The sequence below is a fragment of the Xenopus laevis genome, chromosome 5L (genome assembly GCF_017654675.1).
Source record: "Xenopus laevis strain J_2021 chromosome 5L, Xenopus_laevis_v10.1, whole genome shotgun sequence".
Lineage (NCBI taxonomy): Eukaryota > Metazoa > Chordata > Amphibia > Anura > Pipidae > Xenopus > Xenopus laevis.
The window spans coordinates 76,922,364-76,946,933 of record NC_054379.1 but is presented as its reverse complement, the minus strand read 5'-3'; the positions used below and the strand labels follow the sequence as shown (position 1 = coordinate 76,946,933).

Sequence of the window (24,570 nt, the reverse complement as noted above, 5' to 3'; positions counted from 1 at the left end):
AATCCAACTTCCTGCTTTTCAGCTCTATAACGCTGAGTTAGTCAGCGACTTGAAGGGGGGCCACATGGTACATTTCTGTTCAGTGAGTTTGTAATTGACCCTCAGCATTCAGCTCAGATTCAAAAGCAACAGATATGACCCATGTGGCCCCCCCTCAAGTCTCTGATTGGTTACTGCCTGGTAACCAGGGTAACCAGTCAGTGTAAACCAAGAGAGCTGAAAAGCAGGAAGTAGTTTCTGACTGACTTGTTATACATCAAATCACTTCAGCCTTTATACATTGCATTTTTGGCTAACTAACTATATTAGAAACATTTTTTATTTTGCACAGCCTATCTATTTACCCAGTTTTTATTTTTACACTGAACAATTCCTTTAATAAATTCCTGGGTTGCTGTATGTTTTGAAACGCCTCCCAATCAATTTGACTGCATTTAGCTGGATTCGAGCAGACAGTATGTCTCTGAACACCTCAGAATTCATTCGGCTGCTTCTGTCCTGTCACATAATCGATAAACATTAGTGTCCCAGTGCCACTGGCAGCCATGCACGCCCAAGCCATCACACTGCCTCCACCATGTTTTATAAAGATGTGGTATGCTTTGGATCATGAGCCTTCTCCATACTTTTTTCTTGCCATCATTCTGGTAGAGGTTGATCTTGGTTTCATCTGTCCAAAGAATATTTTTCCAGAACTGTGCTGGCTTTTTAAAATGTTTTTTTTTTTTTTTTTAGCAAAGTCCAATCTAGCCTTTCTATTCTTGATGCTTATGAGTGGCTTGTACCTTGCAGTGCACCCTCGGTATTTACTTTCATGCAGACTTCTCTTTAGGGTAGACTTGGATATCGATATGCCTACCTCCTGGAGAGTGTTGTTAACTTGTTTGGCTTTTGTGAAGGGGCTTTTCTTCACCATGGAAATGATTCTGCGGTCACTGTCTTCAGTGGACGCCCAGGTCTTTTTGTGTTGCTGAGTTCACCAGTGCTTTCTTTCTCAGGATGTACCAAACTAGATTTTGGAACTCCCAATATTGTAGCAATTTCTCGGATGGGTTTTTTCAGCTTTAGGGTAAGGTAATACTGGAAGATTCGGGGAGATTTAGTCACCCGGCGACTAATCACCTCTTCTTTGGGGCGATTAATAATGACATAACAAAGGAATTGCCCACACCTGCCCAGAAAATAGCCTTTGATCCAATTTTCCAATTGCTTCTGAGCCCCTGAAATGAAGTGATTGTGTTGAAAAAAGGATTTAGTTCCTCGCATTTTTATGCAATCTTTTTGTTCACCCCACTGAAAGTCTGCAGTTCAACTGTATCTGAGTTGCTTCATTTAAAATTCATTGTGGTAATGTACACAACCAAAAGTAGAATAAAGTTGTCTCTGTCCAAATATTTATGGACCTAACTGTATAAACTGCTGACAGATTAAGTTGGCAGCACATTTTGCAGTGTATGGGGCCCTTCAACGGGCTTCCCTGATCGGTTTTGACTTTCGGCCAGATGTCAATCGGACGGTTTTAAAAATCCTGTTGGATCGAGGACAGCATTGTTTGTTAATGTGGTCCTCGATCCGACCGCCCATATTCTTCTCGTTGTGATCCAATTGTTGAGCCCACGATCAGATCAGCCTGTTATAGGGAGAGGTCCACTCGTTTAGTGACGTTCCCAAATAAGCTGATCTCCCTATGTATGGCCAGTCAATCTGATAACACTCTACTTCTGTAGATGAGGAGTCACCTCTATTGCTACACTTGAGGGGACAATACCCTGTTGGAGACAACTCACAGCAACAAATGCAGCAACAGGAAGAGATCTAAAAGGCTACACGTTCCTCAACCATTAAGGGTAGGGACACACTGGGCGATTTGGGGAGATTTAGTCGCCTGGCGACTAATCGCCGCGACTTTTCTCCCCGAATGCCTCTCCTCACTCTGCGCCTGGCTAAAATGAAAAATCGCCTGCGCTAATCACACGCGGCGATTCGTTTTCCGAAGTCGCCCGAAGTTTCCTCGTGAGGCAACTTCGGGCGATTTCGGAAAACGAATCGCCGTGTGTGATTAGCGCCGGCGACTTTTCATTTTATCCAGGCGCAGAGTGAGGAGAGGCATTCGGGGAGAAAAGTCGCGGCGATTAGTCGCCAGGCGACTAAATCTCCCCAAATCGCCCAGTGTGTCCCTACCCTAAAGGGTTGTTATGCTGTGGTGAGTTGGGATTAGTACTGGTATAGTTCCAAATTACAGGAAGGTTATTACCTATAGACTACATTATAATTAAATAACTCACATTTTAAAAAAATATTTCCTTTTTCTATGTAATAATAAAACAGTTCCTTGATCTTAACTAAGATATAATTAATCCTTACTGGAGGCAAAACAATCCTATTGGGTTTATTCAATATTTTAAATTATTTTTAAGTAGACTTAAGGTATGGAGATCCAAATAATAGAAACATCCCTTTTCCAGAAAACCCTAGGTCCCAAGCATTTTGGATAACAGGCTGCATACCTGTACAGGTTTATACCTATGCTGATTATTTTTCAGGCCCCCAAAATGTCTAGAGATTGACCTATTTTACTAATATATATTGAAATTGTATATGAATTAAGGACTTTATGTGGCCCCTATACATCCTCGGCCCCTCAGCAGCCACAGGGTCAGCTTCCTCTATAGTTATGCCCCTGCTGCTTTCTTTCTAAGGCGATGATAACATAATAAGGGGACTTTGAAAGGTTATGACTGTGGCCAGCCAATTTTGGACAAAGGCAGTGCAGGTCAAAGCAAAACTGGAAGATGATTTAGTAAGACCTTTAGGGTAGAACTACATGGGCGACTTCGGTGCCTTTCCAGCGGATTAGACGCGCTGCGCCAAAACGCAGGCATCAAATCATATGCGTCTACATCCGACAGTCGTGTCGGATGAACGATGCAACACCATCCAACATTGCTATTGCTTACCTTATTCTCCGTCACATCCGTTTTGACCCGTGCATTTGGAGCATTGTGTCGGTTCTGCCGGAAACGCACCGAACTCGCCCATGTAGTCTACCCTTACAGAAACTAATGGAGGCAGTATTTATTTGAAGTCAAAGGAGAAATGTTAACTATCAATTCACCTACACGTTCTAACTCACTCTAGCCTGTTAAATAGCTGCCTGGTACAGTAAGTGGCTTGAACTCTAGGCTACATTGTGTGCATTTTGAATGACTTGTCTTTCTGTTGAATGCACCACTCACTATTGGAGGACTGTTTATTGATTTTCTATATAAAACTACTTGCCTCAGTGTATAATTCAAGTACAGCGTGCAAGGTCATGAAATCAACCTACCATGACTGGAAAAAAAAACCCCAATAATCCAGCAAGCAATGCGTACTGTCGTTTGCTCTAATCCTGCTGTACCGGGGCGCCCAACAAAGGAATGCTTTATAAGAAGGGCTTTGCTTTGTAATGTGTGCACATACAAATATAGCTCTATACACAGCAGCTGGGAGCCGCTAATCCACATCCTAACCATTAAGGATGACAGTTGTGTTTGATTAAAGAAACCATGATTGCATAAGAAATAATGTGGTATAACCTGCAAATGCATTCATATGTTTCAGAAATTATTTTTCCATCACAACAGCTTGTAAGTCACCTCAACTGCAAGCCCAAAGCATAATATTCATGCAGCTAAATGAACTAAAACTGAACTGCAAGCTGCTCAATACAAAAGAGAATGTGTGTATAGCTAGATAAGAGATAATTCCCCCTGAATTAGGAGAGGTTGCAAGATTGGGTTGAACAACAAGTTGAGAGAGAAATAATATGATATTAAGGATAAACATTAGGAGATGTAAAGAACAGTCCTGATTCTTTATAAACTTCTCTATCAGCAAATATAACAGTAATTCCGAAATGTATGCACATCATCAGTGGAAATTTTATTTCCACATACATATTTAAGGGATACTCTCATGGGAAAACTTTTTTTTTTTTTTCAAAATGCATCAGTTAGTAGTGCTGATCCAGCAGACTAATGCACTGAAATCCCTTTTTGAAAAGAGCAAACTGATTTTTTATATTTAATTTTAAAAACGGTCATGGGGCTAGACATATTGTCAGTTTCCCAGGTGCCCCCAGTCATGTGACTTGTGCTCTGATAAAATTCAGTCACTCTTTACAGCTGTACTGTAAGCTGGAGTGATGTCACCCCTCCCTTCCCCTCTCCCAGCAGCCCATCAGCAGAACAATGGGAAGGTAACCAGATAACAGCTCCCTGGTACATATAAGAACATCACTCAATAGTAAAAACCCATGCCCTACTGCAACTCCTTCAGTTACATTATGTAGGAGAAACAATAGCCTGTCAGAAAGCAGTTATATAGTGCAGCACTGGCTCTTTCTGAAAGCACATGACCAGGAAAAATGACCTGAGATGGCTGCCTACACACAAATATATAAAAAAAAATTACACTTGTTGGATTAGAAGTGAAATTTTATATGGTAGAGTGAATTATTTGCAGTGTAAACAATGTAATTTAGGAATAAAAACTACACCATAAAAATCATGACAGAATCCCTTTAACCTTTACCACGTCTGTTAATCATCTGGCTTTTGCTACACTGCTTCAGGAGTCAGCCAGAAGTGCAGAGAATATAAATAACTAGCTTTCATGTTCACATTTATAACGAGGAAACACATTTCATAAATATTACAACACACCTTTTAAATACACATCAAAATCCTTCACAAAATCCTTCACACACAGTACCAGAATTAACTTCAGATCCATCAGAGGCCTGTGGAGTAGTTATGGTCTAGTAGATACGACCCTCCACTGGAATTTTAAGGCCCACAGAGCCTTCTTTGACAACCTTTTTTTTAACCCAACACATTCTACAGCACATTCACTTTCTCATATGTTTTTTTCTCAAATAACAGGCAGTAGAGTTCATGCTCCCAATAATATTTCAAATAATGTCTGTACATGCCCTAGCAAATTCACCAATATTTTGTAACTGAGTTATAGAGGGATGACTTACAACAACAGTATCTAATGTCCCAGTGAGCTGTCTCAGCTTCTGTATTTTGGAAATGGCCAGATCAGTTTTTATACAAGTGAATAGGAACTCTCGAGCAACCCGAAGCTGTGGATCACATCCCTTGGCTGCTCCCATTAGAATATCCTATGATTAGAGGGATCTTTGTCTTTTAAGCATCAATAGACACTTAAAATATTTTAAGAGGTTAGGCTTGATCTTATATAGTTCAAAGTCTGTTTGGGGTTTTTTTTTTGCATAAACAAGTAGGAATGTGAAACAGTAGCTGCATATAACATTCATTCAGGATTAGCATTAACATTTTTGTTCAGGAGCAGTAGCTGAATAGATTAAAAGAAAGCTGCATGAAAACCAATCAATTTAATAACAGGTATGTTTCTATCCTGATTCATTTGTGTAGCTTGCTGCCAAAAAGAAGAGATAGAGAAAAGTTAGATAAGGATGATCTATTCCACAGACTAAGGCAGCATGAATGCCACTGAAATGTTCTTTTCATATAAAGGATATCCACGAAGGACAATAAGACAAAGGGAAAGGCCTTCTCTGCACTTTTATATCAATGATCACAAGTCAATGAATGATTCTCTACTGAAAAATACAAGCCAGCTCCAGCACAAGTGCCCAATGCTTTTATTCATTTTACCAGTATAGTGCATTCCAAGTCCCTGTGTCATCAGCTTGCTCTAACCTATGCTGGATAGAATATATATATATATATATATATATATATATATATATATATATATATATATATATATATATATATATATATATATATATATATATACACTGCAACACTGAATATGTGTCTGGAACTGGAACTGAACCTTTAATTCAGCATTCATCAAATATGGATGTAAAAAGTGCAGTACTAAATGAAAACCGAGTAAGAATTTAGGTAGTATAGAGTTAAAGGGAAGCTAAAGTCTAAAATAGAATAATGCTAGAAATGCTGTATTTTGTATACTAAACATGAACTTGAATGCTGCTTAGGGATCGTCATAAATTATCAAAACAGTACATGTCAATAATATCTGCCATAGAAGCTGACACAGCAGACTGATTAATAATCAGAATATGCAGACTGCACTGGGTCCTGTGTTGTCCAGTAATCTAATATGGATTTTATAGTGTTTAATGAATACAAACTTTCTCCAACTCTCCAGAACCAGTAGCTGCACCAAAAAAAAAAAATCCGCCAAATAGTATCCCAGTTTATCTGTATAAATCTGGCTCCATGATCTTTGTCCCTGCAGCTGGAGTTGGAAACATTAAAAATTATATAAAGTCAAAAATAAAATACAATTTTTATTTTATTAACTGAAAAAGAAACCTATCCCCTATATACTTCAATTAAAAAATCTGCACAGTTTTTTTATAAGAAACCTTACTGTATGCAGTGAAATTTTCCCTTCTTTTACTTGCTCTGACATGAATCATGAATCTCTAAATGATTGCCGGCTGTTCTACAGGGAAACAAACAAAGCTGCGCATTGAAAGTATGATCTGCAGCAGTCAGAGCAAGTAAATGAAGGGAGAATTTCACTGCATACAGTAAGGTTGCTTATAAAAACGGTAGACATTTTTTAATTAAAGTATATTGGACATAGGTTTCTTTTTCATTCATCAGTAAAAATGGGATTTTAATGTTTTGCCTATCCATCCCCTTTAAGTACTTTGTCACTAACACCACAACACAAGACATTCAGTACAAAGAAGTCCATAAAAATATAATCTTAGACATGAGTAACAAAACATATAATTGTAAAAAAGCACAGAAGGGGATGCAAAAAAATGAATGCTAGTAAGGAATATCTCCTATGTGATAACCAGCATGTAAGAGATCATACACAAAGGGTTTGCTATGATTTTAATGACAGACCGACAGAGGTTAAAAGTATTATACAGCAGCTACTTCCTGAAAGAAAATAGTCCGTTCTCAGGAAAAAAAGGCGACATTGTTACCTCGCCTTAAAAAGATAGAAACGTACAGCCTGATCTGCTACGGATAAAAAGCCAGAAGCTCCCCTGAGGCCAGTGCTATTTACAAGAGGTTTAGATCACATGCCTAGATATTTGGCATAATTTATACCAGTATGGAATGTTTCTCCAAATAAATACTGAGCACCTCATGACTGGAATACTTAGGCAAAATATTCCCAAATCTAATAATCTTTCCCAGATTAAGAAAATCTATCTTTCTAGCCAAATTATGTCACAGTATAGGGGAGTTATAAACAAGAAGTTCCTTTTGTGGGGGTGCAGCAGTGGAGAACCTCCTCCCCACTCCTGTTCAAAAACCCTTTAAACCTAGATGCTGTCAATAGGGAGTTGTATATATAGGGCTGTCATAATGAGCTCTACTGAAAATATTTGTGACAGTGTGCAAGGCACCTGTGCTCTAATCAACAACTCCAAAACATACATGGTAACACCCAATCCAATTATGCCCTCTAAAGACAGCAATAAGCATATACAATTTAATGCTGCCATAACTATTGATCTCTATATTATACATATTGTTCTTCTAAAAAATGTGTTGGAATTGGGCCCATAGGAAACCTGTCCATGCACAAATGTGGTCATTAGGCTGGTTAAAAATGCACCATCTGCCATGAAATTAACTTATCTTAGAAGTGTTTATACGCAGTGGAGTAAAATAGGGAACGAAGGAGGGGTTTATTTATCAAGGGTCAAGTTTGTGAGTTTTTTTTTTCTGCTTCGAATAAACTCACAACTCAAATGTTTGCTTATTTATGAAAAAACCCAAATGTAAAAAACTTGATTGAATGCAATCGAGGGGGGGGGGACCTTGAATTGATCGAGTTATAGGCTAAAAAAACTCGAAAATCTCGAATTTATAGAGATTTCGAGCGAAAACCACCATAAAAAGCCCAAAAACTATGAAAGCAAAAAACATCTTCAAATGGTTCAAGGGACCTGCCATTGGGTTCTATATGACCTCAACAGGTTTTTTTAAATCTCAAAAATGTTGATTGTTTTTTAATCCTGAAAAACTTGAGTCTTTATTGAAACCAAAGACAACTTGACCTTTAATAAATACCATCCATAATCTACAGCTGGGCAAATGAATGAATGAGATACAGATGGATATTCACTGCCTAAAAGGCAATAAAAACTATGATTCTAAAGACTATGACAGCCCATTTCAGCACACATTAAAGAAGGTGTAAAACGGGGTGTGAAATATTTTCTTGCCATTGTTGAAATAGTTTTACTACAGAGGCATCAAGTCTGTGCGCACATACTTCCTGAAGATGTCAATCTCAAAGGGAATTAAATGTCATTTCAGAATCAGTACATACTTACCAGCTACCCAGTTTACAATGGTTTCCTTTCATCGAGTGCAGAAAGGGAAACAGAAGTTCTAAAATGGAAATTCACTGTGTGCAAGGATTTGGAATCTAATGTATCAATACACCGGAATGCAGGTGTTGCAGCCTCACAAGCACAAACCTTCCTATATGATATTACCATGTCAATGTATCAACCTCCAGTATAAAATTTATTTAATTATAAATATGTTCTGGTTGGCTGGTAAAAATGTTAATTTCTATGTTCTTCTACTTAACATTTAAATGCATACCGAAAATATTCTTATATGTATAAAAAGGATCGATGCTTATATTTCTAAGATTGTGAATCCCACATGTAATAAAAGGCAAAACGTTTGCCTAGGTGCAGTAACACTTGCTTTTAAACAGTAAATGCTACTTGCTGATTGGTTTCTATACAATAGGTGACTTTGTACCACTCTAAGCAGACAGGGGCCTCATTATCCACTCTGTGTATCTAAGAGCTAAGGACAAGTTAAGTGTTTATCATTGGGAGGAAGTTGAGCTTTTACTATATTCACTATATGTTTCATATTTATTCTACTGTGCATGTGCACAACCAGACAGGCTCAAGGGACCCCTAGGACAAAAGATCAAATGGCTATGCATGGACCTATAGAATAGTACCCTGGGTCAACGTTATTTTTAAGCAAAAAAGGAGTGCATGCCCAAAGCCTAAAGATGGTAAATATAATCAATTGACACAACCTGTACAATCAGTGACATTTGTAGCTTGTTGCTTGAAAAAACAATGAGCAAACAGAAAAATCTGACTCAAGCTTAAAATATTGAGAATGCAACAGTAGCCAATATAGCTGGTTGCTTTTAAATTGTTTAATTCCCAACTGTGAAAAGTTTGCTTTCAACATACATTGGGTGCACCTTTCTATTTTATTCTGCCTTTCTGAGCAGTATGGTCTTCATCAACATGCCATCGACAACACAAGGTTTGCAAACAGACTTTAATAGTGTGCTGTACATCAGTGCAACACTGGACAAAACCAAATTCCAATCAAAGTCTAATCTTTTAAAAAAAAATCTGTCCCATGGGCTCTAAACCCTATAAAGCAATGTTGTCTTACTTCTGTGGTACCAAGGGATTGATATTTTTTGGCCTATGTGGTGGAGGGCCGATAATAGAAGCCAGTGTTGACCACTCCCTTTTTTAAGCCACATCCACTTTAAACCACAACCATCTTATCAAAAGAAATGTTAAGAAGATACCCACATTAATGGTGGTTTTACCCCTAGGAATTGGTGCTTGAATTTGTTTCAAGCTACATGTTACATTTTTCCCTATACATGTGTGGCACGCCTTTCACCAATGGCAAATGGCAAAAATGCGTGTCAGGGTAATTTTTGAGGAATCAATTGTTTGGCGGATCAAAATTGTTTTTAATTATTTGTTTTTAAGATTTTTTTTTACTGACTGATATAATGGTTTGGTAACAGTAGGCATCGGTCTCTTGTCTCCAAAGGCCATCGATTTGATGTTTTATAGGTTTTCTTCTCTGCCCAATAGTGATAGGGAAGGAAACAATAATGATAATGAAATTTAAATCCATGGTCCTCTAATAAATTAAATATATATAGTAGATGCACTTTGCACAGATTATAATAACTAAAACAAAGGGTTGCAATCTAATTCACCTAAATTTATTTCACTCAAATCTTATCTTGGGAGTTCCACAATAAAAACTACTGAGAAATCCACTTTTTCCCCATTTCCACAGCAACTGCAGGTCCAAAGCAGTAAAAAATAAAGACGCCATTTTTTTAGTCTGACATTTTAGAGAATATTTGCTTTTGAAACACAATTAGTTCTCTGTAATGGGTTATATCTGAGATTTGATGCATTATGCTAATGCAAGCATTACCTATAATTAACCAGGTCATAAATAGGTCATGCATGTTTCACCAACGAAAATTTTCTTTTGGGTGTAAATTATTTTACAGTACTATAGATTTTTCCCTAAGTAAGTCGAACCTACAGTACACCAAAGCTAAGGAAGAGAAAATGTATCACTGCACTGTTTGCATCCTGGCACAGTCATATAGGTATTCTTTCTGACTCCAGAACCTTTATATGCGAAGCATTAACGTAAACTTCAACAGTGAGTTTACTACATCCTTAATATTTACTAATTTGTATGTTGCTTCACTACACTATGCGCCAAAACAATATAAGTAACACCCAAGGCTCATATAGTGGGATTCCTTCACACTGGGTTGTATATTACAGAAGGCTTCTGGGTTCTAGTTCACTGTACTCACTGTTTGTACTCACTTTGACTTTATAATTAAAGAAGAATGTTAGCACACTCTTCCTAGAGATAGGTTAAGGATTGCATTGAAAAAAAATCTTGCAACATTTTCAACATGCAGTCATGGAGAATTTTTTATTTGCAGAATATACCTCTAAATATACTTTAAATTTGAAAAGCTGAATTATGATATCCTATACCAGTTCTAACACTTATTTGAAAGAAAAAAGAACCTTACCTGTCAATTACAATCTCCTTCTGACGCAATAGTCCTTCCTTAATTTTCATCAGGGATTCCCACTTCGAGACATCCTGACTTAACGGCATGGTTGTACATGCTGTTCGAGAAGAGCAGGTCCCCACCTGGTAAAACACACATTTGTACTGTTATTGCTGGGGAGCACTTAGGTTGCCATGGCATATGTTAATAAATTCAGTGTGTATTATTGCACTGTATGAGAAACTTTCCTCATACCTATTACAGTGTCACCATTTAAGTATGAAAATTCTAAATAGAGAGAAATGCTGCATTGTACATTGATTGTATCAGGCAAAGCTATAATACAGTGCTGCACAACTTCTGTGGTACCGAGGGCTGGAATTTTTCTGGCCTACATGAATAACACAACACCCCCTCCCCCCTAGCACATGATTAAACACCTTAGGGGCCCTTAACAATAATTTTCAAATGCTAACAAACCCCCAGAACAAATTCCAGGCGTATGTTCCACAGGCAGAGCAGGGCACACACAGGCAGAGTATGACACATTGGGAGCATAGGGAAGGCAGAGTATGGCACACACAGGGAGCATAGGGCAGGCAGAGTAAAGGTGGCCATACACGGAGAGATCCTCTCGTTTGGCAATGTCGCCAAATGAGTGGATCTCTCCCCGATATGCCCATCTTGAGGTGGGCAATATAGGGCTGATCCGAACGTGGGCCCTAGGTCACAACGATCGGATCCTAACGATGGCTAACAGGCGGTCGGATCACAGGGCCGCATTTTGTCAAATGACCAGGGGCAGCTGGGAAATTGACAAAATGTCTAGCCCCATGTCAGATTTCAAAATTGAATATAAAAAAATCTGTTTGCTCTTTTGAGAAATGGATTTCAGTCCAGAATTCTACTGGAGCAGCACTATTAACTGATGTGTTTTGTAAAAAACATGTTTTCCCATGACAGTATCCCTTTAAGGGCTATGGACTACCAAGTGCTACTTTCCCTAATAGGGCAAAAATCATTAAAAAAAATCCTTTCCCGTTTTCAGACTACATATATATATGGCACTAGAGGGAAACAATTTATATATGCGTCCATTTTCACCCCTAAGATGTGTGTTACACATATGAGGCCTCATTTGGACACTCCAGACAAAACAATCTTTAACCAGGGGAAAAACTTCCAGTACACAAAGCATTGCATCTAATAGTAAAATAAACACTTGGAGGCGGCAGGTTTGGTCCCTGGTCGTTCTCCACAAGCATACAATAATATCCCATTCACTGGCATCAATCCCAACATTTCACATAAGTATGTAATTATATGTATTAAATACATGGGTTCTGTTCATAGATAATATTTTTGTAGTAAGGAGCCAACAAATCCATACAGTACTGCAGAATAAGTTGGAACACTTATTATTTGATGATTACAATTTCCTGGACAGAAGGGTAAAACCATGCCTACATACAGTATATGCATAGCTATGTGCATCTTGTAAATTAAATACAATAAATATAGAAAGTGACATTTGGACAGCTATGTCAGCTTGCACAATTTCTCCCAATAAAAAAATAAAAACAGAAAATTACAGATAAATTAGGACGTCTGATGTTCTGCCAAACACTTTTGAGGAACAAAAAGTAAAACCTGAGAAATGTACATGACTTTTAATCCAAAACCCACACACAGTGAATTGTTTTAATCTGTCAAAGTAGATGAAATGTCATGGGTATTTATTGAAACCAGCAAAATGAAAACGGGATGTGGAAAATAATAAAAATGTCTTTCTTGCAGTGTGAAAACAGACCAAGTAAATTGACTGATACAAATGCTTACAACGGTCAGATTGGCGATTTTAACACATGGGCACCCACCCCAAATCCTACTAATTCCATATCATAGTTTATGTACTTATGATTCAAAGAAGAATAGAAGATCATAAAGATGCAGACAGTAACATTCAAAGAAGATTTTTTTTAGTACAGGTATGGGACCTGTTATCCAGAATGCTCAGGAACTGGGGTTTTCCAGATAACGGATCTTTCCGTAATTTGGGTCTTCATGCCTTTAGTCTACTAGAAATTCATTTAAACATTAAATAAACCCAATAGGCTGGTTTTGCTTCCAATAAGGATTAATTATATCTTAGTTGGCATCAAGTACAAGCTACTGTTTTATTATTACAGAGAAAAAGGAAATCATTTTTTAAAATTTGGATTGTTTGGATAAAATGAAGTCTATGGGAGACAGCCATTCTGTAATTTGGAGCTTTCTGGATATTGGGTTTCCGGATAAGTGATCCTATACCTGTATAGTGTTCTTTGTTAGTATGGAGTATAATTTTTCTTACAGATAAAAGAAGAGAATGAGGCCTGTTTATATGATCACTGGCTTGTATTTATAGGAAAGGCTTTGCAGAAAACTTATTAGGTGACAAGTTGCAAAATGCCTTAATGCAAGAAGTATAATGAGCGATAACAGAATGATGTATGTGCAGTGCTGTGCTTGCTCTGTACCTGCAAACCTCTGAGACATTCTATTACGTCTTAATTATCTATACAAAGGCGGCTGTTTTAAGGAGGCAAACCAAACACTCAAATAATGTTTCCACTGTTCTAGTCCAAGAATTTTTTTTTTCAGTAGCGGAAGAGTGGAGTAAGTGTAAGTCTATAAATACCTTCCAAATAATGCCCTGTACATTGCATGCCTGTGAGTGATGAATGTTCCCAACTGGTTGCCTTCAAATCTCTGAATGACGCGATGACAGAGACCAGGTGGTCCAATATAGTAGGAGACATTTTGGTAACCTTAAATTATCACAGCATTATTATTCTCTTACAATGTAATGGTGGAAACAATAAGCTTTACAGATAATTTTTAAGTTGTTGTTTACTACTTATTCTGACAATAAACATTACCATACAAGCTATCAATACAGACATACAGTGATTCACAACATCATGTACACATTTAAGTAGTACAGATCATCTCTTCTGTTTATGGGTGATGTACAGCCCACAAAGCAGGCCTGGGAAGACCGGAAGAGGCTGGAGGGATAGGGCCATGACCGGATGAGGAAGAGAAAACCCGGAAGGCAGCGCAAGGGATTGTGGGGGATATAGTTTTAGGGAGGCGGCGGGTAAATAGTGTAGTCAAAAGGCTGGAGCGGGAAAGAAGTCGGCGCCATTTTGAAAGGACTGCCCGCCCACCCGCCCCTTTTGGTAGGTGGGGAAGAGAGGGTTAAAGCAAACAAGTCGCAGCCGCTTAGGAGGGTAGGTGGTGGAATTGGAGAAGGGAGTATGTATGGTATGTATGTATGTACTAGGGGTGTGGTCATTGGCAACGGTTAAGAGGGGAAGGTCAAAACAAGGGGCCTAGCCTCAGAATGTGGATAGGTCCAGTAGCAAGTGGATCTTCATAGGAGCAGCCTTCAGCGGCTAGGGGTGGAGATCCCGCTGGACATTGGTTATAATGTTAACGTTTGAAATGTTAAATATATGTGATTGTTAACTTGTGTGTAAATAAAAGTTGCTGGGGCCTTTCCAATCCGTTAAAGAAGTGTCCAGTTGTCTATTTAATTGTAAAGGGGAAGTGTGTTGGGAAGAGGGTCCAAGACTTGACGATACTCAGGTCAAGTGCTGCATAAGAGGAGGCTTTCGCGTGAGTGTTGCACTAGCTACAAACAAGTTGCTTGCAAAACACTATTTGCAAAGTGTCAGATGGAACAGAAGGCCTACTGAAACAAATGCAACCATGCAGAAAAACTTATACAAGGTACAAACCTATAGAAACCTATTTCTGTCTAGAACCTGTGCCTGCCTTTGATTCCTGACATGATAACAGTTTCATGGAAGCTGAAGGGTTAAAAAGATCCATTGTGGCAGCTTCCATGTAAACACTTCTAACTGGCAAGAACATAAATTACTGGTTGATGTCATGTTTCTACTGTTGGAAAGAAACCTATGTCTGAACTCCAGAAGCAGTATATGCTGAATCACAAATGTCACAGGGGCACTGTTGTCCCATTATAGATTGTTAATGTTACCAATTTAGATCTAATAAACAACAAAAAATGGAGCACTCCAAGTGTGATACTAGTAAACAATTTATTTCACTTTTAAAAATACACTTACAATGTATTAGTAGAGTAGATTGAATATATAATAAAATCCCCTTCCGCCTAAAAACATATTTCTCGCTCACACAGTGCTTCCATTAGAGGTCAAGGGATATTGCACATAACTCGTATTAAACACATCTATTAACTATTTAAATAACCAAGTCATGCTGGTGTGACACAGCAGTCATCTGACTTGGCACGAAAGCCCCACTGGATGTTTTTAGTGCACTGTTTGGAGTTTGGAGGTTGTGGCACAAGGGTACACTTCGTGTGAATGTAGCACAGAATAATGGGGATATCAAATGGGAATTGAAAACTGATAATGGGAATTGTTTTTATAGATTTATAAATGCTTGGTTGATCCAAATTAAAGCCCTAAAACTTTTAAAAGGCCTCAGAGAAGAAAGGAGAGTGTCAAAAACATGGACACCCTACAACCTACTAACGAAGAGGCCAAATAATAGGCGCTACAGGTTTCTATAACCAAGACTGGTCCGATGTATGCATGTACAGCTATGGGACCCATTATCCAGAAACTCATTATTCAGAAAGCTCCTAATTAAGTAAAGACTCTCTCCCATAGACTCCATTTTATCAAAATAATACACATTTTTAAAGATTTCCTTTTTCTCTGTAATAATAAAACATTACCTTGTATTTGATCCAACTGGTCTCATAACTGTACATATATGTGGGTTCGCGCACACTCGAGCTTTCTATGCATGTTATCTACAGTTTTTACCTGGTACATATGTTATCATTCACAGAAGCAATCTAAAGCCTTAATTGCATTTAGCTCCACAGGAATAATTGCTTCTACCCTTGCATAGCCGTCTTGTCAAATACAGTGCAATATGATATAAATCAGGCTATGTAAAGGCACCAGTTTGTGCAAGGTGTGTGAGCTAGTACATTATAAATACAACCATTATTAATGTGTGTAGAGAAGAAGCAGGGGCTGTGATGTGATTCTTACTGAACTGTTGAAAAGTAATTCCGATTAGCTTATGCCAAAATGCTTTATTTACTTATCATATAGCAATAAAATAGTTCTCAAAGACATTTCTGAGCACCAAACACCTTTTCTTTTGAAGCAAAGAGCAACAGGTCAGTGTTATCTGCAGATGCAGATAAATAAACACAGACTGCTATGTTTAGAACCACTTATGTTCTAGTGGTCATATTATCTGTCCATTACCACAAACACCCCTTATTTTAATGCTCCTTTGTGAACAGCACTTCACTTGAAAAATGTTTTGTTTTACTCTTAAGATTACAGTCAGTGCTGGATTTTGGAATTCAAAAGTCCTGCAGAGGGACCAGTTAGTTCTAGGGTGGTCACTGCAGCATAAGATCTGGGATATTATCAGAGATGATGGCAAAACAGGTGCTTGCAAAAGAACCATGGGGTACTAAATCATCATTCCTAGGGCCCCATTTTAGACATATATTTATAGAACTCCAACAAGCCAAAAGGGTCCACACTCGCAGGTCTTATGTAGAAAGAATTAGGTCATTTTATTAGTCGAGACCTAATTCTTTCTACATAAGACCTGCAAGTGCAGAACCTTTTTGGCTTGTCGGATCTGTTACTATCACATTGGACTGCATCCAGGCACCCTACATTCTCATACAAACTGCCGGCAGATTAATGGTCTGCTTTAAAGAGTCCAATATGTTAAATCTTTGCAGGAATTACAGAAGTGCCTACTACTAGACTCCGTTTTATGCAAATAATCTAAATTTTATACTTGATCCAAACTAAGATATAATTAATCCTTATTTGAAGCAAAATCAGCCTATTGGGTTTATTTAATGTTTACATGATTTTCTAGTACACATAGTATGAAGATCGAAATTACGGAAAGATCCATTATCTGGAAAACTTCAGGTCCTGAGCATTCTGGATAACAGGTCCTGTACCTGTACATAAATTGGCAGGATACTTAACCTTTTTCTCTTGAGACCCATATTTTTCTAATGAGTCTGGCAAGCCACAAAATAGTTTAGAATCAGTTGTTTTTAATGCTGCATGTAATATCTATTGTAGGAATAGTTTTTACTATATTTAAGAGGATAGTGTAGGTCCCAACCTAAAGATTAAGAATGTCTGCTCTACTGTCCATGCTTTAATAACTAAATGCTATTTCCGATACACTTTATCTTACATTTCTTTTTGCAGTGTCTAGTTTGAAATATCAAAGCCCAATATAGTCAGAATTTTCAAAATGACTATAGTATATTGCTCGATTATGTAAAAGGAAAATCTGGCCAATGACAGATGGCGTTTTTCAATAATTAAAGTCCTATATGTTTGTAAGAAATAAAAAAATATATATTATGGCTATGATTGCTAAAAGCACCATATCATTTTTAAGTGTAACATTTCTGCAAAGTCACACAAATTAACCCGGGCTGACAATAATAAACAGGTTAATTGATGGATGAAAGTTTCAGTAAAAAAATGTAGTACTAGCAGTTTCCTAGTGTATTTTGCAAAGATTTGCACTGTTTTCTGCATTTGAATACAATATTCTTCTGGCTTTGTTTATGCTACATGATGGTACAGTAACAGTGAGTGAATTGTGATCAGCATGCAGGATGAGATAAATCAGCACTGAGTTTTTACAATGACCATGACCTTGGCTGAGTGTAAAATCTTTTATCTCTCTCGAATTTGTCTTTACTTCGTCTGTCACTCACAACATGTCACAAAGCAGTGCTAATCTCTCCCCTTTCCTGGAAGATTTTATTGTCAAAAGTGGCAGATACCACACATATACTGCTACCTCTGCACCGCAAGGAACGTTTAAAGGGGAAAAATTAGAAAACATACTAATTAGGAAACAATACACTTAAGGGAAATTGCTATTTAAGTAAGTGTGTGTTGAGTTGATTGGTTGTTTGGGTGAATATTGTAAGGCTGTGAATGAGCATGTGACAATAATGGATCAGGGTTTTGTTTTCACCCTTAACTGGCCATGCAATGAGTGATCAGGCACTATAGCAAATTAGGTCAATTTATCTGCTACTCCAATGTTTATGAGGCACCTTTGACAGACTGTAATCTGATCCCATTGCATTCCAGTTAATCTCTCCAGACAGAATTCCAGTCTGCTGATGCTTCCCTTAAAGTGGAAATATGCTTCCTCCCCCTTTTTGACATTAACTCATTCAAGGGGTATGTTTGTACATCTAATCTGTGCATGTCTGTGTTAAAACAGATATTTATGTTCATGGAGGTTCCAACGGTGTTTATGCCACATAAACCTTACTAAATTAACTCATATATATTTCTGGATATATTTTTGGGATGCACCGAATCCAGGATTCTGTTCGGTATTTTGCCTGGATTCGGCCATTTCCAGCAGGATTCGGATTTGGCCGAATCGAATCCTTAAAGTCATGTGAGTTTTTGTCACACAAAAAAAAAGTGAATTTTCACACTTCATTCCTTCCCGTTTCTAATTTGCATATGCAAATTAGGTTTCAGATTCATTTCTGTATTCAGCCGAATCTTCCACAATGGATTCAGGGGGATTTAAAATAGTGGATTCGGTGCATACCTAGTATATTTTCCCCTTAAGCTATTGAAGGAGGTCCTCAGACTGTAATAAACTAGACTGGCCAGAGAGACAATATGGGGCTCATTTATAAACACTGGGCAAATTTGCACCTGGGCAGTTACCTAAGGCAACCAAACAGTTACTTTTTTTCAGCCAAGGCAAATAGAAAAATTATATTTAAGATCTGATTGTTGCCATGTGTTACTGCCCTAGTGCAAATTTGCCCAATGTTTATAAACATTGGGCAAATTTGTAGTAAAACCTCTCATTTTTAGATTTAAGACAATGTTGTAAAGTACCAGGTTTCTTAACCTTTGGTTTCCTAAGTCCCAGCATGCTTCTATACAAAATCAAGTAATAAAGTCATGCCGGTAGTCATGGTTCTGCAACATCTAAGGACCGGCAGTTAGAGCACTGGTGTGCAAAATGGTCTTTTTCATAATATTTAGCTTATAGCAGGTTATGGGTTATGCTTAACCTCAGGCTGAACTGCAGCAACCATAACCATTACCATTACATAGATACAAGCCAGGTGACTGAACAAAATCTAAATCCGAGTTCTTGAATGTAATGAATATGCATAGCAAGCAAACCTATATCTTGTTAGAATTTTGAAACCACACTAAAATGACTAAAATGCAGAATGGAAGCACAGATAACATTTAGTAGGAAAAATAACCTCTTCCAAAACTAAACTTAATATGTGGCAAACTTCTGCTTCTATTTTCAGGACAGTCATTTGTCAGAATATAAATCACTGCAAAACCTGCAAATAGTGTCTTTATAATTTCTTAAGAGGGTTTAAAACTTTTTTTCTGTTTTTCGTGTGTTTCATAACATATGTGGTACCTACAGTGGATCTGCTTATATATAAAGCATAAAAAAAAGTATATATATTGAAAAAAGTTAAAACATAATGTCAACATAAATGACAACCGTCTACCAACGTGATGTATGATAGATTAAGACAACCATGGGCTCATGGGTCCAAGTTTTCCAAATGACAGGATCACTGCTTGGGGGGGGGGCTCTATTCGGGGGTTGCATACACAATAAATAAAGATCATGGGACTTGAAATCACTCCATGTGCAATTGACTTAAAGGGCCACTATTATAGCTTCATTTTTAGATTTTCCCTATGGATTGGGCTAAATGAAATATAAAGGGATGAGTAAATAAGCCAAGCTTCTATGAAAGTTATGGTACCACAACTTTGTAGTTTTAACCTAGTAGCAACTGTGTCTTTTGCAGATTGGCCAAAAGTTTACTTTTTACATCTCACCTGCTCCCTATTGTGTTTGCCAAGAATTCATACAGAACAGGGGGTTATAACACAATGTCATTAGGGATGAAAACACCAGCTTTCCTATATTTTCATGTTTTTTTTCCCTATTAATAACAATACTGTAAAGCATCCAGGCCAATTCGGTAAAATACCGGCTAGGTTAGAGTCACTTTTTGAGCTTAAAGAGCCCATTAGAAACTTGTTTCCTTCCTAGCACTAATTAATTTTTCCTTTCTGGTTAGAAATAGAGGCCCTGTCTTGCTCTACAACTTGGGGTTTAGATATACACAGAAGAACACTTGCCTTAAAGAGGCATTGCAGTTGTAGATTGTACTTGAAAATGTTCTAGATATCTATTGCATTTGCCAAGAGCTCAAACAGTCCAGAGGGTGATGACACAAGGTTATTAGGGATGTCACTTTTTCTGGAAAAAAATACTGTTCTTACCATAACACATCTAGGCCAGCCAAGATGGTAAAATATATGCTAGGTGGCAACTAGGGTTGCCACCCAGCGGTATAGTACTGGCCTAGCCGGTAAAACACCTGCCAAAGCCAGGCCGGTATTACAAATTTACCGTCAATGTAGTTGCCGGTAATATGTAATACCCTTAAAAAAGCCCTTGGCCTGCCCCCAATTCACTCAGAACTTACTTTTTTTTTTCAGCCTCCTAGCAATCATGTGTGTTGCCCCACCCCCTTTTGTGGCATACTGTGTGACTCCGGGCCCTTTTGCATCAAAGATCGCCCCTTTTGTCCTTGCCCCCCACCGGCAGGTAAAGTTTTTCAGAAAAGTTGGCAACCCTAGTGGCCAGTAATATGATTTGTGTTGATGCCAAGGAAATATATATACAGTATGTATAGGTACTACTCCAAAATAATTAATAATTCAAAATCAAATATTAAAATTAATCATGGAGAGTATACTCACAATTCACCCCAGTCCTAGGGTGTAGGTCCAAGACAACATTTCAAAAAAGGAAAATGTGAGTATCCCCAAAAATAATGAAACAATCCATTAAAAAACTGAAAAATGTATTAGGACATAAGAGCAAGACCTAACACGTTTCGTGCCTGCTGGGGCACTTACTCATAGGTTGCACTTACTCATAACCCTAGTGGCCACCCTTGATGTGATTGGGCTTGGCCATCTAAAAATGGTCATAAATGGAACTTTCAATAGCAAGGATAATGGTCAAGGTTTTTCTATAGCCTTTAGATATAAATACCATAGAACTATGCCTCCGCATTCCCCAGAATGAAGCTCAAATCTGCAAACTATAATGTTTAAGGGTATGGGTTCCTTTAAATGAAGATTTAGGAACAGATTTTAAAAATAAAAAGTTTGCAGTCACACAAAGGTTTCTAGCACTTAATTTGGTATCAGAAATGAACATCATGTATGAGAAATGCCAAGAATATATCATTTAGAAAAGAAATGTATTTACACAATGATCTTCTAACTAGCATATTGATGGCTAAATGTACAGAAGCAGGCTGTGTACTTTTAATAGGAAAATTTCAAGAACAGACCAAAGAATCTCCTTTAAAGGACATGTAAAACGCCAGTCATGCCCTTCTTCCATGCTAAAAATGTAGTAAACCCCACAGAACTCAATTACATTTACCACTATGCAGAAATGTCCTTGTAGCTTCATTTGAAAACAAGTTAGGATTCCCCTATCTGAGTGTGTCTGTCATAGTACATATCTGTGACTCAGGGTACAGACTTGGACTCTCCACTGTGTAAAAATGAACTTTAGTTGTTGTTTCTGTAGTTGTATTCCCCAAGGTACTTACAATATTACAGACAAAAGTTTTGCTTTATAAATAAGCTGTAAAAATAAATAGTACAGGTATAGGATCCGTTATCTAGAAACCAGTTATCAGGAAAGCGCTGAATTACGGAAAGGCCGTCTGCCATAGACATTTTATCCAAATAATCAAGATATCCTTTTTCTCTGTAATAATAAAACAGTACCTTGCTTTTCACCCAAACTAAGATATACAGTAATTAATCCTTATAGGAAGCAAAACCAGCCTTATTTAAATTGGGGTTATTTAATGTTTAAATGATTTTCTAGTAGCCTTAAGGTATGAAGCTCTGACTTACAGAAAGATCCATTATCAGTAGTACCCTAAGTTCTGGATAACAGGTCCCATACCTGTAGTTGTAATTCAAGAAAAGTTTTAAGATTACACTCTGAACAGCACTGGTGCCAAACCTGTGTACCTCGTACAGTGTATTCATGTGCTGATCATATACCCAGTGCTGTATCTGGGTCCTGTGCTGACCTAAGCAATGGGCTGCCAACCACCCCTTTCCCTGACTAATCAGAGCATGCATAGTACAATCTGTAAGTAAGGTAATTAAGATGTCGCTTCCTGCCAATAACTTTTGGTTTTATTGTAGCAAGTCAGGTTGCAGATACAATTGCTTCTCAGTCTATCTGATAAGACCCTCACAGGACTTTACTCTGTATGCCTGCCATTATACAGCTTTTAAAAAGCTTATAAGGCATTTTAAATGAATGAAAGAGATACAAAATATTTCGTGCACCTGATAAGATGTGTCGATATATTTATCAGTCTATGTAGGGTTACAAGGTTACAATGCTTACTAAGACAATACATATATATGGTATGGGATCCATTATCCGGAAACCATTCAAAAAGCTCTGAATTACAGAAAGGCCACTAGCCATAGACTCCCTTTTAATTAAATAATTCATTAAATAATTCAGATTTTTAAAACTGATTGTAATAAAAAAAAAGTAACTTGGGCTTGATCTAAACTTAGATATAATTAATCATGTTTACAATTAATTATGTGGCAAAACAATCCTATTGGGTTTATTTAAGGTTTAAATTAATTTTGAGCAGACAATTTGTGTAGATCCAAATTACAGAAAGAACCCTTATCTGGAAACTCCCAGGTACTAAGCTGGATAAAAGGACCCATATATTTTTTTAGGACTGAGAGAATCTATGATGAAAAAAAAAAACACCAAAGAATGAAGATAAGTTCCTTCCACACATCTTTCAATGTCACTCTTTATCTGACCTTACCAGGCAGTAACCAATCAGTGACTTGAGAGGTGGGGGCATGGATCATAATTGTTTGCTTTTGGATCTGACCCGCATGCTAAGGATCAATTGCAAACTCACTGGACAGTCCCATGTGAAGGAAGTAGTGTTCTGTTCTGTCAGACATCTGCTCATTCCAGCCGTTATAGATGACATTTTTGGCTAACTAACTATATTAGAATTTTTTTTTATTTTGCACATCTTATATATTTGCTCAGTTTTTATTTTTACACTGAACTGTTCCTTTAACAAGTGCTGTACAGTAGTGATGTATGTTCTGACAACATGAGAACTTGTATAGACCCTAACCCACTTTTTCTCAACCAGGCTTGATCCACTAGGGTGCCTTATAGACTGTTCCCAACCATATCTGGCATCAGGGCGGTTTATAACAAAGAGATAGGCAGAAGCAGTGGGGATAATGCCCTCTACAGCACTGAGGGGCCCGAAAATTTCAACCCTTTGGGCCCACGAACTTGCCAAATGGGGTTAAAGGTTCCTGCAGTCTATGCCCTACACCTTGCACCCGATAAAAACCAAATGCAAGGTGCAGAGTACAGTGCTGTTGGGCAGGAGGCAGCCCTGTATTTAATGCCTTGCCAGTACACTTTAAACTGTAAGTTAAATCATACAAATTGCAAAGCAGTGTATCTCAGGATACCAGCTGTACCAGCTGTACTGCAAGAAGGGCATTTTTACAGGAATAAGGATCATCAGCCCTTTCCAGTTATTCACTAAAATACCAATCAATACTCTGTTCCTTCCTACTAATTGTACACAGTTTCTAAGGACAGACCCATCACTGCTGTAGGGTGGTAAAGGTTTCCTAGTGATGTTATTTAATGACAGATGCTTCTATCTACTATACACCTTCTACACTATCCATATGCCTGAAATTCCTAAAGACTAATGGCCCTAACTATGCCTGAAACAGCAGTCATCTCATTTTCTGTTTAATGTACTAGCATTAATGAATTTTCCTTTTTAGGGAAGGTATGAAAAGAAAGCTTTGAGCGGACATTATTTTAGGACTAGGACTCATTGTCACATCTGCACAGAGCTATTCTGCCAAACATGCAGACTTTCAAGTGAAAATGAAATTGTAACAAAGCATGAAAGACAAACAAAGGGGTATTTTGATCACATTCATATTTAAGTATTCCATTAAAATGGTCATAATATTAAATTATCGTATTTAATTGCTTTAAATATAATTTAAATATCTTATTTTCAGTGCCATTATAAATTTAGAATAGGATCCATGCGATCTCCCATAGACGCTATTTTATCCAAATAATCAACATTTTTCAAAATGATTTCCTTTTTCTCTGTAATAATAAAACAGTAGCTTGTACTTGATCCCAACTAAGATAGAATTAATCCTTACTGGAAGCAAAAACAGCATATTGGGTATATTTAATGTATAATTGATTTTCTAGTAGACAAAGTATGAAGATCCAAATTACGGAAAGATCCATTATCCGGAAAACCCTAGGTCCCTAGCATTCTGGATATATTGATAGTTTTCTCTGTCACTCTTCTTATTAGATTTATCACAGCCCTCTCAGCCAGCAGATAGAGAATGCTGAATTTGTCAGGAATCTTGCAGAAAAATTCCTCTGATA

At 37.6% G+C, this 24,570-nt stretch overlaps 1 protein-coding gene across 3 annotated transcripts in view; it reads right to left on the bottom strand.

Moving 5' to 3' along the window:
* The window catches only part of cep85l.L (centrosomal protein 85kDa-like L homeolog), a 136,885-nt gene that overhangs the window by 27,251 nt on the left and 85,064 nt on the right, over window positions 1-24,570 (bottom strand). For all 3 annotated transcript variants that reach the window (XM_041562966.1, XM_018263258.2, XM_018263259.2), the window contains exon 4: window positions 10,903-11,027. In XM_041562966.1, the coding sequence (XP_041418900.1) occupies window positions 10,903-11,027 (125 nt within the window). The remainder of the gene's footprint in view (window positions 1-10,902; window positions 11,028-24,570) is intronic.